At 40.7% G+C, this 17,846-nt stretch overlaps 1 protein-coding gene across 6 annotated transcripts in view; it reads right to left on the reverse strand.

Annotated features, from left to right (window-relative positions):
* PPP2R2B (protein phosphatase 2 regulatory subunit Bbeta) overlaps nt 1–17,846 on the reverse strand; it is a 510,815-nt gene that overhangs the window by 358,392 nt on the left and 134,577 nt on the right. The window contains exon 1 of one of the 6 annotated variants that reach the window (XM_070793771.1): nt 9,441–9,489. The exons of the other annotated variants lie outside the window; for them this stretch is intronic. Coding sequence (XP_070649872.1) covers nt 9,441–9,474 — 34 coding nt within the window. The 5' untranslated portion in view covers nt 9,475–9,489. Of the gene's footprint in view, nt 1–9,440; nt 9,490–17,846 lie in introns of those variants that run through there. 6 annotated transcript variants of the gene reach the window in all.

Genomic DNA, 17,846 nt, shown 5'->3' on the forward strand with positions numbered 1-17,846 from the left:
ACTCTATACCAGAAAAACAACCCAATCAAAAAGTGGAGAAAAGGCCTAAACAGACAGTTCTCCAAAGAAGACATACAGATAGCTAACAATCACTTGAAAAAATGCTCAATGCCGTTTGTTATTAGAGAAATGTAAATCCAAACTACAACGAGATATCACCTCACACTAGTCAGAATGGCCATCATCAAAAAGTCTACAAGCAATAAATGCTGGAGAGGATGTGGGGGGAAAAGGGAACCCTCTTGCACTGTTGGTGAGAATGTAAACTGATAGAGCCACTGTGGAAGATGGTATGAAGATTCCTTTAAAAACTGGGGGAAAAACACCATATGACCCAGCAATCCCACTATGAGGCATATACCCTGAGGAAACCAAAGCTGAAAAAAACACATGTACCCAAGTGTTCATTGCAACACTATTTACAATAGCTAGAACATGGAAGCAAAATAGCTGTGCATCAACAGATGAATGGATAAAGAAGCTGTGGTCCATATACACAATGGAATATTACTCAGCCATAAAAAGGAACATATTTGAGTCAGTTCTGATGAGGCAGGTGAACCTAGAACCTATTATACAGAATGAAGTAAGTCAGCAAGTCAGAAAGAGAAAGATAAATATTGTATACTAATGCATATATATGGAATCTAGAAAGATGGTACCAAAGAATTTATTTGCAGGGCAGCAATGGAGAAACAGACATGGAGAACAGAATTATGGACATGGGGAAAGGGGAGGAGAGGGTGAAATGTATGGAGAAAGTAACATGGAAATTTACATTATCATATGTAAAATAGATAGCTAACAGGAATTTGCTGTATGTCTCAGGAAACTCAAACAGGGACTCTGTATCAACCTAGATGGGTGGGATGGGGAGGGAGATGGGAGGGAGGTTCTAGAGGGAGCGGATATATTTATACAGATGGCTGATTGATGGTGAGGTTTGACAGAAAACAACAAAATTCTGTGAAGGAATTATCCTTCAATTAATAAATAAATAAATAAAAAAGCAGAAACATCACTTTGCCAACAAAGGTCCATATGGTCAAAGATATGATTTTCCTAGCAGTCTAGGAGTACAGTTGTGAGATTGTACCATAGAGAAGGCTGAGCACCCAAGAACTGAAGCTTTTGAATTATGGTAGCTGGAGAAGACTCTTGAGAGTCCCTTGGACAGCAAGGAGATTAAACCAGTCAATCCTGAAGGAAATCAACCCTGAATATTCATTGGAAGAACTGATGCTGAAGCTGAAGCTTCAATACTTCAGCCACTTGATGTGAAGAAACAACTCACTGGAAGGACCCTGATGCTGGGAAAGATTGAAGGCAGGAGGAGAAGGGGATGACAAGAGGATGAAATGGTTGGATGGCATCACTGACTCAATGGACAGAAATTGAGCAAACTCTGGGGGACAGTGAAGGACAGGGAAGCCTGGTGTGTTGCAGTCCAAGGGATCACAAAGAGTCGGATATGACTTAGTGACTGAACAACCACCACCACCACTCAGTAATTCAAACTCAAGGACTAAAAGGTAAACTCTTAAGTCCTTTAATGAATTAGACTGTAAGAAGATATCCTTTAAAGCAATGAGACTATCGATAACCCATTTATTTCCTATGTTTTACTGAAATGGATCTAACTAGAGCTTTCCACTGTGTGTGTGTGTGTGTGTGTGTGTGTGTATGTATAATCTCTGGTAAGATTTTCAGTTGGCCTCACCCAACTCCAAATATATGGGTTATGAAGAATCAACAAAGAAAATGACATATGATGCAGAGCAGGTGGCTTTGAGAGGCAATATTAACTATGTATATATGAAATCACAACAAGTATAAATATTTAATTTCCAATGTTTGAGAGAGAAAAGTGGGTTTCTTTGCAAGTGGACTTCAATGCATATGTACATTAATTATAATTCGTGACATGCCTCATACAAATCATTATTTCAGAAAATGATGCAATCATTTCAAACCAATATTGACACTTGGAATGTTACAATACTTTAAAAGATCGATTGCAGTATATTTTCTCTTTCCTCTAAAGAGGGCCTTCAGTCATGAGCAAGATGAAATGCTAAAGGAGCCACGTGGTTTGCATTCATCAAGCTTGTTGTAACCTGGACTCAGGGGAGACTATCCACAGGGTCCTTTGGGAAGCAGTGGTTAGGGTGGTGGCAGTGTACACAGCTGTCCCACTGGACTGCATCCTGGTACCTCATCATTACCTGTATAAAGGTCATATCCCTAAGTTAATGATTTGTATCTTTTCCTGGCACCATTTCCCATATCTGGCAATCTCCATCTTTAGGATGTGCTCATAATAATCTCTAAATTTGAGCTCAGGATGCTATTGTTCTTCAGTCACTCAGTCATGTTCAACTCTTTGCGACCCCATGGACTGCAGTATGCCAGGCTTCCCTGTCCTTCACCATCCTAGAGTGTGCTCAAACTCATGTCCCTTGAGTCGATGATGCCATCCAATCTCATTCTCTGTCGTTTTCTTCTTGCCCTCAAACTCTCCCAGCATCCATGTCTTTTCTAATGAATCAGCACTTTGCATCAGGTGGCCTAATGATTGGAGCTTAGTCAGGGTTGATTTCCTTTAGGATTGACTAGTTTGATCTCCTTGCTGTCCAAGGGACTCTCAAGAGTCTTCTCTAGCACCACAGTTCAAAAGCACCAATTCTTCAGTGCTCACTCTCCTTTATGATCCAACTCTCACATCTATACGTGACTACTGGAAAAACCATAGCTTTGACTATACGGACCTTTGTCAGCAAAGTGACAATCTACTAAATGAAGCACTTCAGATGTGGGAACAAACTGGGGTAAGACATCCAAATGGGGTCAGATGCTGTTGCAAACAAAAACTGTTGTTGGCCAGCTTGGCCCTGCTGCTGCTGCTGCTAAGTCACTTCAGTCATGTCCGACTCTGTGTGAACCCATAGATGGCAGCCCTCTAGGCTCCTCTGTCCCTGAGATTCTCCAGGCAAGAACACTGGAGTGGGTTGCCATTTCCTTCTCCAATGCGTGAACGTGAAAAGTGAAAGTGAAGTCGCTCAGTCGTGCCCGACTCTTAGCGACCCCGTGGACTGCAGCCTACCAGGCTCCTCCATCCATGGGATTTTCCAGGCAAGAGTACTGGAGTGGGGTGCCATTGCCTTCTCCGAGGTTGGCCCTAAGTTAAGGATGAAACACCAGTGGATAAAGACACTGGCAAAGAATAAAGATCATGTCCTTCCTGTTGAGTAAATAGTATAGGATATTTTCAAATTATTAACTAAAACAAAAACAAAGGAAACCCCCAGTAACCGTAACACTGTTACTGCTCTCTCTCTCTTCATCCATTTTTGCAATGAAACTCTTCTAAGAAAACAGATACCTCCCTTCCTCGAACACCTCTCGCCCTTTGAGGGGTGGTGGGGAAGTGAAAGGAAAGTGAGTCACTCAGTCATGTTCAACTCTTTGCAACCCCACAGACTATACAGTCCATGAAATTCTCCAGACCAGAATACTGGAGTGGGTAGCCATTTCCTTCTCCGGGGATCTTCCCAACCCAGGGATCTAACCCAGGTCTCCCTCATTGCAGGCACATTCTTTTCCAGCTGAATCACCAGGGAAGCCCAAGAATACTGAAGTGGGTAGCCTCTCTCTTCTCCAGTGGATCCTCCAAACCCAGGAATTGAACTGGGGTCTCCTGCATTGCAGGTGGATCCTTTACCAACTGAGCTATCAGGGAATCTGCTTTTAAAGCTGGACTCGCAAACACAGGACTTTCACTTTAGGGTCAGTTATATTTTCCACTGGAACAAGTTTATTCACTTTGAACTGTTTCATACAACATCTGGCCCATAGTTGGCACTCAAATATCTGTTATAAACACCACAATATCCACAACCAAAAGATGCAAAGGGTTAATATTTTTAAAAGGTGTTTGAGTCATTTAAATTCTTTCCAACCCAGAAGAATTAAAAAGGAAACTCTAACCAGATGTTCCCTATTTTTTTTTTTTTTTTTGACCACTCAGAAAACATTCTTTCTCTCTGGTCTCATCATATATGTGGCTAATCAGATGGTTACACTAGGCAGAGAATGACAGGGAAATAAAGCAAGTTGCTTCCCTGTGTTCTTTCTGTGTTCTGGTTGCTGTTATACCCACACAGCCCAAACCAATATCAGGCATGTGAATGGCACCTAAAACATGAATGAATGAATGAATGCACATAGTTAGTACGTGACAGAGCCAGTATTCTAAGCCAGATTCGCCTGATTATAAGCCCATGTTCCACAGCTAAGCTGACTCCTTCATTTGCCTCAGTAACAGTGTTGCTGTTTTCTGTTGCCACTCTTTGATCCTTGTTGTGTGTTCTCCCGGAGGATATATGTAGTTTTTCTCACCAAGTGCCTGTAGGTGCCTCAGAGCAGGGTCATCCCTTGTACAACATTCCTCAGAGTCAAAACAAAACAAACTGTCCTGCACACTGATATCTATCAGATATTCTGCATGCAATTAAAAATGCATTTTACAGGTAAGGATTCTTATTTATAAAGAGGCTCAAAATTATTCCCAAGGACACACAATTCATGGCAGAGTTGCTTTCAGAACCTACTCCCCGGGGTCCCTTCACATTCTTTTATAAGCAGGAGGATTAGAAATAGATGACTAATTTATCTCCTGGTTCCCCATCCATATTCTAACACCACAGCGACTGCCAACTTCAACCATCTCAATCCTTTAGCCCAATCTTCCTTCATATCTTCGATGTGGCAAGACCAGAGGGCAAGGAAAATAAACAGTCTAATGAACTTAGAGCTGTTAAGTTCTTCTTCCCTCACCTTTCACCAAGTCCTGTCATTATACTTGCTATCTGAAGACACAAAGCCTTCATTTAACAGCAAAGTCCCAAGCAGTGTGACGTCTCTCTTCAGTTAAAACAACACTTATTCATCTCAAGCATGTATGGAACCGTGTTGTTTTGCAACTGACCTGAGGTTTCCACAGGTGCTCTCTCATACTTCATGCGTGAGAATGTACCCCCTGCCTGCCCACCCACAGCCCCTTGCCTTTTCTTGGAAAAATATAATCTGGTCCACCTGCATTTTTCTATCTGGACGGCAGCAAAGAAACCATATGAAAATGACAGAACTGCCAAAAAGAATGATGACTTCATTGCTTAAGAAGCATAAGAATTCACCGAGAAGGGAGCAAGGCAGAGGAGCAGAGATACAGGACGAAGAGCAGACAAGAAGAGAATTTTGCCTTTGGGCTTCCCACCTCTTCTGGGTGTTGCTGAGAATGATTTTACCTGCCCTTCAGAATTGACATGTTTGTCCATAACAGACAACTTTAAGCCTCCTCCTGTAGTACATGGCAGGACTTTCCCCTTTTAACTGGAGTTGGTAATAGTACGAAGAAGGGAGAAGGCAAAGAAGGTGATAACGAGGACAGCACCCACCATTTATTAAGAGGTGGCTTCAGACTAGCACTAGTCTGAGCCTTTGGGTAGATTACTTTTTACATTTATTTTATTGAAGTATTATTGATTTACAATGTTGTGTTAACTTCTGCTGTACAGCAAAGTGATTCAGTTATATATGTATGTGTGTGTGTGTATATATATTTTTCATAATCTTTTCCATTCTGGTTTATCACAGGATATTGAATATAGTTCCCTGTGCTATATTGAGTATATTGTTTGATTCAGTCCTTAAAATTCCTTCACATGTCACTTCCATTTAAACCCCTGGAGGACTTCCCATCACCTTTAAATTAAGTCCATATGTCTTAACATAGTTTATGAGACCCTAAGACTCCATCAACTTTTGCCTCTCTCTCAGCCTCAGCTTGTACCACTCCGCACCTCACTTGAGTGGTCTGGTCTCATTGGCACTTAAACACTTGGTTTTTCCCATGTTTAGTGCTCTCTTTTGCCTATGAGCCTTTAAATATAGGGCCTCCCTGGTAGCTCAACTGGTAACGAATCCACCAGCAATGCAGAAGACCCCTGTGCAATTCCTGAGTCGGGGAGATCCACTGGAGAAGGGATAGGCTACCCACTCCAGTACTTTAAATCCACTGGAGAAAGGATAAGGCTACCCACTCCAGTGTTCTTGGGCTTCCCTGGTGGCTCAGCTGGAAAAGAATCCGCCTGCAATGTGGGAGACCTGGGTTCAATCCCTGGGTTGGGAAGATCCCCTGGAGAAGGGAAAGGCTACCCACTCCAGTATTCTGGCCTGGAGAATCCCATGGACTGTATAGTCCATAGGGTCACAAAGAGTCAGACGTGACTGAGCTACTTTCACTTTCTTTAAATATGTTCCTTGCAAACACATTTCTTTCACTCTTCACTTGGCTAACTCCAACTTTCTCTCACATTTTAAATATCTTTTCTTGGAGGAGACTGTCTCTCATTCCAACTAAACGAGGTTGGGTTGTTTGTTCCATGATTCATTCTATTTCTTATATCATAATTCTATACCTGTAGTCCTAGTAATGGAGTCACTAGGACTACAGGTTTGGAGTTGTAAAACAAGAAGTGACTAGTTACATATGTACCTTTCCTGCCAGATTTAAGGTTTGTGAAGGCTGGCAGGCACCATTTCTTTTTTTTTCTTTTTAAGCTGCACTATGTGCCTTGCAGCATCTTAGTTCCCCAACCATGAATTGAACCCGTGCCCCTGCAGTGGAAGCACAGAATCCTAACCACTAGACCACCAGGGAATCCCCAACCACAACTTCTTACTCACAGTATTTACCATTCAGCTGAATGCCTACCACATGAGTAGACCTTGAATATACGAAGGGAAATCAACTAGTATCTACATAATCTATATATGAGCATTTCCATTTCATAGGTGAGGAAACAGGTTAAGAAGGGTTAAATAACTTGCCAAAAGATACACAGTTGCCAACTGGAAAAGCTAAGGCTTGAGTCCAAGACTGATTCTCAAAAGCCCATGTCATGATCATTCTATAGCATTGTCTTTTCAAAATTTCCTCAGAAATTTAACAGAAAAAAATAAAGACAATTATTATAAAATACTTCTCTTAGAGAAGAAATGGAGTAGAAAGAGCTGCTGGGATTCAGAGAGATGATCTTTCTTCCATCTGATTCCAGAGCTCCATGAGAAAGGCTAGATGAATTTTTCATCTTTTTGCACCCTGGGTATGAGGTGTGCTTTCTTCAAATGCTGCTTTTGTCTTTCAACTAGGTAGTGGCAGATAACAGGCAACCTGTAACTTTTAGTCCTTCTCACAGATCAACATGAAAGAAGAGAAAGCGAGTGTCTCACATTCTGAGAAAGGTTGCCCAGGCAACACAGACAGAGCCCGAGCACCAGACCACCCAGCTGAGACACGCGGCAGCATCTACACCTTCTCCCACAATGATGCTCACTTCTGGGGGGCGGCAGTCAATCACGTTCATACACACTTTTAAGGGGGTGTTGCTTAAAGATTTACCTGCCCCAACTGGACACAATTTATAAAGACATCTCCATGGACAGCCAACCAATATCTCCAGATTCTTACTATGTAGTCAGGTTAAAAGTCCAATGTTTAATCTGTAGATTCTATCAGAAGAGCAACTCAAAAGATGAAAAAAGCTGAGATTTCAATTTTGTGGCTAGTAGTAAGAAAAAAAACAGCCATTGAATTGAACATTGAGTTTCTAAGTTGGTAGACCAGTTTGTAAATGGCAGAAGTCCTGACACAGCTCTACCACTTCATGCCTATGTGACCTCTGAGAAGCTCCTTGATATCTTCATCATGGATTTGTTCATCTATAAAATGGGTTTATAAACATAATTACTAGGTTTTTTTGTGAGGAGTAAATAAGAAAATGTGTGTAAAATTCTTAGCATAATGTGTGGCACTTAATCAAGGAAAGTTATAGTAATTATTAGGATTGATTTGATTTCCTAAAAAGGTAGTTGGACAAAAAAAAAAAAAAGGTAGTTGGACAAAAAGACAAGCTCCTTTGAGTCTCTTCGCTAACTTAAGTCTTCTGCAAAAGCTAGTGGGCTTCTCGTGCTCTTGCAATAATCAGCAGCATGGGCTGGCTGTAAGCCCCTCATTGCACAGGCAGCCTACTCCTAGAAAGCCTCTGCCAGGCTCACTGCAGTGTGAGGCACATGGTGGGTGTTCATGAAGAGTTTGGGGAAGCTGTCAGCAACAGCACGTGGAGGTGGCTCAAAGCGCCACAGGCGTCTGCATCTTGACAGGAAATGGTACCCTTCTATGAGTCATTAAAAGACTTCTGCAGGAAGGGCAGGGACAACCCGCCACCTGACTGCTTTGTTCAGAAATACTTTCTGACTGGGTTACCCCAGAAGAGATGCTGTTCTTTGCTACATCACTGCATGACTGCCAGCCCGCACTAGGAAATGGCTTTTCACGATCACTTGCTGGTGTGTGTATGTGTATATATATATGCAGGGAAGAGGCTGGCCACAGGGCTGAGAGCAAAGCGCTGCAGAGCAGGACGAAACTTCTACCAATCTATTCCCACTCTCTGGCACACCATTGTGTCTGATAATGCTGTGCACGTGAGCATGTGAGAGTGTGTATGTGAGTGTGTGTGTGTGTGTGTGTGTGTGTGTGTGTGTGTGAGTGTATGTGTGTGTGTGTGTTGAGGGGGGAGTGAATACATCAGCAATACTCATCTACTTTTGAAAAACAAATCCAAATCTCATTTAATTCTATTAGAAAATTATTCTTCAGGCATAACTTAGATTCTCTGAAAATGGTTCATACTCTGAACACCAAAAACCCCTTTGGAGAGAATTAAAAGGGAAAATGTGTAAATGAGCACTTTTCTAAATTAAACAGTTTCTGGCTGAGCAGACCAAATTAGCCTTTTCTCAGATGCAGAGTACAGTGCAATGGCTCTGGTCTTTGTTCTTGAATAAAAAATTCAAGAGAGGAAAACCATTCTATAATGAACAACCTCTAAATGCTAATCTTGCCAAATGAATACTTGTGACTCATTAATATTTGTAAGTCATATAGTTTTTGCTATTTTGAAAAACAAACCCCATGCAGTACTAATTAATAAAAGATATCATGTCTTATTAATGTTCATATGGTAATTACCAAAATCACAAATCCATCTGCTAAGTAGTCAGCAAACAAGACAAACGACTGTGCTCAGTTAAACAGATTATCAAATGCCTTTGGGAGTATAATCGAATAGCCCCAACTAAGCCATGAATCAAGCAGCTACTCCTTTAGCCATGAGGACGGACCATAGCTATCCTGTTTCCATGTGAGGCAAAGCAGAGCAGGGGAGAGACATCTGGCAATTCACCCTCTCTCGAGAGAATGAACTCTTAGGCAAGTGTCAACGTTACTCACGTAGCTTTCTCTTACAGCCTTTGTACTGACACTTTAGATTTGGTTCCTTTAAACGACATAAGAGAAAAGATCCCAAAGATGTTACCTAATGTTAAATGTGATCCCATTAGCTTCTGCATGGAAAATGCCTATCAGGCTTCTTGGCTCCAAGTACAGAGGAGAAATTTCATCTTCCTGCAAACTTCTATGTCATTTGATCACTCTGTCTTTTCTGACATTCATTCACTTCACATTTCATATCTCCTCTCCTAGACAGGCATCTAAAGAACAGAAACCATATCTTACTAGTCTTTTAAGTACAACAATATTTACTGGAAGACTGAGGCTGAAGCAGAAGCTCCAATACCTTGGCCAACTGATTCGGAGAGCTGACTCACTGGAAAAGACCCTGATGCTGGGGAAGACTGAGGACAAGAGGAGAAGGGGGCAGCAGAGGGTGAGATGGTTAGATAGCATCACTGACTCAATGGACATGAATCTGAGCAAACTCTGGGAGATAGTGAGGGACAGAGGAGCTTGGTGTGGTGCAGTCCATTGGGTAGCAAAGGGTTGGACATGATTCAGCCACCACCAACCACCACAAAGTACAACAAGAGCGACAACTACTTCTACTACTGATAACAGTTGTGAGTAATATGTCACTTGAGTGAGTGCTTTAACTTCTACTTAATTTTTGTCCTCTAATATTCACAATAACAGCCTGCAGTAAGTACTTCTTCACCTTACATGCATGAGGCAACTGAGGCTCAAAGAGGCTGAGTGACAGAGCTGGGATTCATTTCTAGGTCTGAAAGACTCCAAATCCTGTGTTCTGAAACACTATGCTAAACTGTCTTTGTGCTAATATACAGCACCTAGGTCAGGGTCAAGTACACAGTAGACATGGATCTATGGCAGTGGAGTACATGAATATCTTACTATCAACTCATTCCTGCCTCCCCTTGGCAGTTAAGGTTAAATCTTTGCAGTTCTCGCTTGTGTATTTTTCCCAGGTGTGCATGGCATTAAGCATTATTATTAGCACTGGATATCCAAAAATGTCAACAAAAGCTCCCCTTACCTCTTTTACATCAGAAAATAAACACCTCTCCAGGACTCTACCTCTGAGTTCAGTGTCTGTCAGGATGATATTCACAATGGGGTACCTTCGATGGCTTTTCATTTGTATTGGTGTTACTCACATGTTGGACTGCAAGCTAGATGGTAGGAGGCAGCCCAGTGTTCTCGGCACCTCCACCCAGCTCTCTTCATCATCCTGGGCTCTGTAGTCACGTGGCATCACGTCACCAGCTCAAGACCTGGGGGCCACTGACTTCACAATAGTCAGTGTTTCCCACTGGTGGGGGCAGTGGGCTTTCGGTGGTTTAACCCTCTCAGCACACAAAGCTGTCCCTCAAACCGGTAACAGCATTTCTAACATGTGGCCCATGTGTTTGGAGGAAGCACTCCCCAGTCAACCCCAGTGTGGAACTCTGATGGGTTTAAGCTAATTGGCACCCCTCACTGGTCTTGCCATGGTGATTAGGTCAAGATAGAAGACAGTTTAAGCCAGTGAGAAACAAGGAGATGTTTGCTGGAGCTACTGGAAACTGCTTCATGGCTCAGAGGGCTCCCAGGAAAGAAATTCTCTCTCTCCCTCTGCTCAACATTTATGTAAAAAGAGATTCAGGAGGTAGGCAAATCATCCTGGAGCTAGAAATTCAACCTCGGGACTAAGGAAGATACCACAGAGGATCAAGAAGAAAAATGGAAAGAAATTGCTTTTAATGACATAGCGGAACTACTTAATCAAGCCTTGCTCCAAAGCTTGGACTCTTTCCACATTTTTCAGCTACATGGAAGTTTGAACTCTCTCTTCCTCTCTCGTGACTAAATCTGTTTTGAGCTAGTTTTTTTCTGAATTGAAACAAAAAGATTCACATTGTATATGGGTAACAACTTTGTTTGCTTTATGCTTATCATAAAATTCAGTTACTTTTTTTTCAGGACAGCAAGTATGACGATGGTCTGAAGGACCATAGAAGACTGCAGCTTAACACAAACTGTAAACAGGCTGATTTTACCTGTCAAAGCCGAGGCAGGATCGGCTTGCATGATTGAGATCTATAATCTCATAGAGTGCCCTCAAATGTGTCTGCACTAGTGAACTGCATTCCAGTCAAGGCTTTCAATGGTAGTCATAAAGCCTAATTATGAAGACACGATGAGATCACTGCGCAACTGGACCAAGAAGTAATGTCTACCCTAACAAGCAGATCCGTTCATTCCAGCATGATTCCACAAAGACGCTGCTTGCGTTTCATATACATTAAACATTTCCAAATGGCTTAGTAAATATCAGTTACTTGGAGAATGATGTTCCTTTCTGAGACCCCCATGCTGCCTTTGCACACAATTGCACTTGAAAATATAAAATCAGTGCAAATAAAGGAATTACAGGTTTTAATGCAAAGCCATCTGTAGCAAAGTGGAATCACAGCTGCCTCAGATTAATGTGACAGCCTGCATCTCATCTCTTAGATATCTAGTTGTAAAGGAGTCTCTCCCAAATGCAGGGGAATTTGGATATAAGGATGGAAAAGCGGAAGACAACAGAGAAGACCACAACAGGAGGAAGTGAATCTCCAAAGGAGGTTTATCAGAAGAGTGAGAAAATAGGATATGGTAACCTCTTACTATTAGAGTCAGCTTCATGGGTGAGTAACTTGCAAACTCATGCAGGGCCCTTTACTCACAAAGGCCCTTTGGTAATCTATATAATAATCTGCTGTCTCTATCTTGGTATTTTTAATACTTTTTGAACAAGGGACCCCTGAATTTTCATTTCAAACAATTCACAAATTGGGTAGGCCATCCTGCTTGCTGTATTGATCTGATACTGTATTGATTTACTGGTCGATGTATCTTAAGTTTCCTTTACTAAAAAGCTGCCTGCCGATGCAGGAGACACAAGAGATGCAGGTTCGATCCTTGGGTTGGGAAGATCTCCTTGAGAAGGAAACGGCAACCTACTACAGTATTTTTGCCTGGAAAATTCCATGGACAGAATTTCTGGTGGGCTACAGTCCATGGGGTCACAAAGAGTTGGACACAACTGAGCAAACACACATTAAAATCACACAAGGGCAAAAAAAAAATAGAAATTTTGTCCAAGATCTGCCTGTGACTATCTATGTGTCTATGGTTTTTGATTATCTGCTCCTCTTTGACTGCCTTGGTGTTGAACAAATATTTCAGTGTGGCATTGCAATTCTTACATTGGATTTACTACATTTGGGGGGGTTATTTTTTTAGTGGGATTGCAATATGCATTCTAATTTACCACAGCCTTCCTTATATTAATACTAATTTGATTCTGAAACATACAGTAACTTTTCTCCAATATCATTCCATTTCCTCTTATGTTCTTTGTGTTGTATCTATTAAATCAATGTGTTATAAAGGCAACAATACCATGTGGATATTGTTGTTTCATTCAATCTTATGTCTTTTAAAGAAGTTGGGGGAAGATGAGTAAAAGTATATCATGGAATCTTTTATACTAAACCACATACTTATTATGCTCTTTATTTTTCCTGTGGATTTAAGTTACTTTCTGACGTCTTTTCCTGAAGGACTTCCTTTCTTCAGTATATCTTACAAGACAGATCTGCTTAGCAACAAATTTATTCAGTCACTGTGTATCTGGGAATGTCTTTATTTTGCCTTCATTTTTGAAGAGGAATTTTTGTCAACTATATTTGTTTGCTGGCATCTTTTTGGATGCCCTCTGCATATGTCATTCTACTGCCTTCTGGCCTCCAATTGTATTGGTGCTCGCCTATATGTGATGAGTGGCTGTTCTCTTGCTGCTTTCATGACTTTTTGTTGGTTTAGGCTACAACAACTTGACTATGATATGGCAAGATGTGGATCTGTCTGTATTTATCAATTGGGGCTTTTGTTGAACTCAGATGTGTAGAGTAACACTTTTAAAAAATCAAATTTGGAAGTTTATGGCCATTATTTGTTCAAATAATCTTTCTGTCTCCTCTTTTCTCCCTGTTAGATTTCCTGTTGGCAGATGTTGCTGCGCTTGATCTTTCCAGGTACAGGTTTCTGAAGCTCTGTATATTTAACTTCAGTCTTTTTTCTCTATTCTTCAGGTTGGGTAATTTCTATTGATTTGCAGTTCACTGATCTCCTCTCTCAAACCTGCTGTTGAGCCCCTTTAGTGAATTTTTACAGTTATTGTACTCTTCAGCTACAGAATTTCCACTTGGTACTTTAAAAATATTTTCTGTATCCTTATTAAGAATCTCTACTTGTTCATCTATTGTTGCCATACTTTCCTTTAATTCTTTAAACATGGTTTCCTTTGGTTCTTGAAACATATTTGCAGTAATTGCTTTGAAGATTTTGTCTGCCAATATCTGCTAACATTGAGAGAAAATTTCTATGAACTGACATTTTTTTCCTGAGTACAGACCACACTTTATTTATTGACATGTCTCATATTTTCTCTTAAAAGTAGAACATTCTGGATAATATATTACAGCTATTCTGAATTCTGGTACTTTTTCCCTTGGAGGTTGTTGTTGCTGCTTTTATTTGTCTAGTAACTTGCCTGAACTAAATCTGTGAAATATGTTTCCTCTGTAGTCACTAATGCCTCTGCTAGGTTGAGGCTGTTTTTGTTGTTGGTTTAAATATAGATGCCTCATTTTATTTTTTAAACCTGGTTTGCAGAAGTTGCTTCTGTGTCTATAGAGCTTAGTCCTCAACTAATGGTTGCACATCAACTGTGCTCAAACCCTAAAGGTGTCCATCCTTTGCTGTTGTATCTGTGGGTAGGGAAGCACACTTAAAGTCCAGGCAGTTTTCAAGCCTCTGTGGGTTTTAATTTCTGCTGGACTCTTTCAAGTCTTCTATGCTTGCACATTCAGGCCTAGGATTAACCAGAAGTGTGTGAAGGGCTTGTGCCATCTTCAGTATCCACAGCCTCAGCCAGGAATATGCTGTTCCTGCCCACAAGTACAACGTCAGGCTGGGAGAGCTTGTGATCTTCTCCACTGACCCACCCCTGAGATTATAATTTCTACAGACAGCTTTGCTGAGTGTGCATATTGCCCACCTTTCCAAATTGGGTGAGTCTCCTCAACTTTGGCAGAGAAGCTCCTATTCATCATGGATTCTTTACTTTGGCAGAACCAACAAGCTGGGGTGAGGCTGATGAAAGAAGCCATAGGGTCAGAACCTCATAGATTTCTACTCTTTCCATGTGAAGTTCAGTGGTTTTTAAAGCATGGACACTTCTCAGATTGTTGTATGTCTTTGGTTGATTTCCAAAGCATTAAATGGTTGTATTTGTTAAATTTTCCAGCATTTTGATTGCTTTTTAGAGAGAGGATTTGCCCAGCTTCCTCACAGAACCACAGCCAAATGTCCAACTCTCCCTTGGGTTTTGACTTTGTACACTTGTGTCTTGAGTCTACAAATCATATAGATCATCCTGCTTATTACAGATTTTCTTTTTCTCTCTTCTTCTTTTATGGATCCTGTTTCACACACTTAGGCCCAATAAATGCTAATGGCTCAAGAGCAATAAAATCTTTCTTAAATATTTAAGATAATTTCAGCAATAAGTTATATACTGCTATTGCTATAAACCCCACAAACTGACTTGCAACATTCAGTAAACTCTCCAAACACCACTTGATCTATTCTTAGTCCCATGGTCTTTCCTTTAGGCAAAGACTGACAGTTATCTGATACTGCCTTATTTGCTGTCACTCAATGCTCCACAACTTCAGCAGACATCACTAATCAATTGCAATTTTCTTTCTCCCTAAGCCCAGACATGGCCTCAGAATCCTCCTCAAGCAGAACTCTAGGCAGAACTCTTCAAGCACTCAGATGGTTCAGGAGATGAGGTTGCTTAGTTGTAACTTTAAGTTCCCAAAGCTAAAGTTTGTAATTCTTCAGCTACCTGTTCTGCTTTCACTCACAAGGCAAGACTGGATTTGGTATCCTTTTCTATTTGGATCTCAGGCTTAGCTCGTTTGGTTCAGTTTTTCCTCTAGCTTCTGCACTTACTTCCTTGATGATTTCTTATATTCTCAAGATTTTTTAAAACTTTTTATTTTATATTGGAGTATAGTTGATTAACAGTGTGTTAAGATATCATGATTTTAAATCCAATCCACTTGTTGGCCCTTCTCAAACTTATATTTTTAGACTAGATCTCTCCCAAACTCCAACTACCTATACATCATCTCCACTTAGAAGACTTACGGACATCTCCAAGTGACCATGCCGAAAACTTAACTTCAGATTTCCCACCTAAAATCACCTTCATCCTGCTAGGATTTGTCCATCTTGATTGACATTCAATTTATTCCCACAGATGCTCACAACAAAAAACTTAAGAGCCATCCTTGGTTCTTCTCATTCTTTCTCACACCATCAGGAAATCCTATTGGCTCTGCCTTCAAAAATAAATCAGAACACTCTGCCGCCTTACCTCTGGCACTGCTACCATCCTGGTCTGAGATACATCTCTCACAGGATTGTTGCAACTGACTTGACTGCTTATAAATTTGACTTTTTTATGTTCTATACCCAACATAGTGATTCAGAGTGACCGATGACCCTAGGTATTCTATATCCAACATAGTAGCCAGAAGGATGCTCTTCAAAATTAAGGCTGATTGTGCCACTCTTCTGTCCAAAATATCCCAGTGGCTCCCATTTCACTTAGGACAAAAGGCTTTTTAATGACTTACAAAGGTCTTCCCAACACAGGGATCAAACCTGGGTCTCCTGTACTATAGGCAGATTCTTTAACACCTGAGCCACCAGTAAAGCCCACACAGTATGAGCTTATATTCACTGATCTCATCTTTTATTATACAGCCTCTTCCTCCTTTTGAGGCCTGCTGGCCTCCTTGATGCTTCTTGAAAACACTATACTGGCTTTTTGAATACTTTGCATTTGCAGTTTCCTCTTTCCAAAATGCTTATACCTTGGATGTCCCTGTGACATTCTCTCACCTCCAAAGTTCAGCTCAAATGCTACCTCCTCAATGAAGCCCACCCTGATCACCCTATTTCACACTGCAAACCTTTCCTTCCCATCCGCTGCTCCCTCACTCTTCCTTCTTGTCCTTCTTCCACACCCGTCTCACCTCTTTCTACATTCTTGTTTCTTTCCCTAGAGTTCTTTCCATCCACTGTGTGATAGAATTTACTTATTATCCTTATTGTTTATAATCTGTCTTTCCCCCTCTCTAGAATGTAATGCAAAAAGGGCAGGGCTTTTTGTTTTGTTCATTGATACATTATTTCACACTTTATAGATAAGTGCCTGGTACATAATAGGTATCTAAAAAATGTGTTGAATGAATGAATCAGTGGTGGATCCACGGTTCTGATATAGGTAGGTGTTCTTGAAGATAAGGACAGAAAGTGAGAACAGTTCCCCCAAAAAACTCTAGGAGTAAAACAGTTAAAAGAAATGTCTAGAGAACTTGCATGAAAAGAAGAGTCAGTGATTAAAAAAATTAAACAGGATATTATAATCCTCATATCTTGGCAAGTCCTGGGATACATCAGCATATTAAAGGTTCTGAGAAATCTTGCAGGCAAAAAATGGGCTTAACTTTATTTATCTCTGGCTTCTTTCAGGATTACTTTATCTTGAATTTTCCATAGTATGAAAAATTATGTGCCTAGGTGTAGGGTTTTTGGCATTTATCTTCCTTGTCATTTTCTAGGCTTCCTGGATTTGTGGTTTGGTGTCTGACACTAATTTGGGGAAGTTCTTAATCATTATTGTTTCCAATAGTTCTTCTGTTCCTTTCTCTCTTTCCTCTTCTTTCATTATTTCCATCACACATGTGTATGTTATACCTTTCATAGTTGTTCCAAAATCCTTGAATATTCGGTTTTTTTTTTTTTTTTCAGTCTTTGTTGTCTTTGCTTGTAACTGTCAAGGGTTCCATCAACTTGTCCTTTAGCACAGAGATCTTTCCATAGCTGTATCCAGTTTCCTAAGACCATCAAAAACATTCTTAATTTCTATTATAGTGTTTATTTTTATCATTTCTTTTTGATTCTTTCTTAGAATTTCCGTCTCTCTGCTTACATTGCCCATCTGTTCTTGCATGCTGTCTACTTTATCCATTATCACTCTTAGCATATTAATCATAGTTATTCTAAATTCCCAGTCTGATCATTTCAACATCTCTGCCATATCTGGTTCTGGTGCTTGCTCCGCTTCTTCAAATTTTTTTTTGGCCTTTTACTACATCCTGCAATTTTTTCTTGGTAGCTGGGCATAATGTACCGGGTGAAAGGAACTGCTATAAAGGGACCTTTACTATGTAATGGAAAGATGGGAGGAATGGGGACATACTTTAGTGTCCTATGATTAGGTCTCTGTCTTTTAATCAGGCTATGCCTCTGGAGAAGGCAATGGCAACCCATTCCAGTGTTCTTGCCTGGAGAATCC

This window comes from Bos indicus, chromosome 7 (genome assembly GCF_029378745.1).
Source record: "Bos indicus isolate NIAB-ARS_2022 breed Sahiwal x Tharparkar chromosome 7, NIAB-ARS_B.indTharparkar_mat_pri_1.0, whole genome shotgun sequence".
NCBI classification, from domain to species: domain Eukaryota; kingdom Metazoa; phylum Chordata; class Mammalia; order Artiodactyla; family Bovidae; genus Bos; species Bos indicus.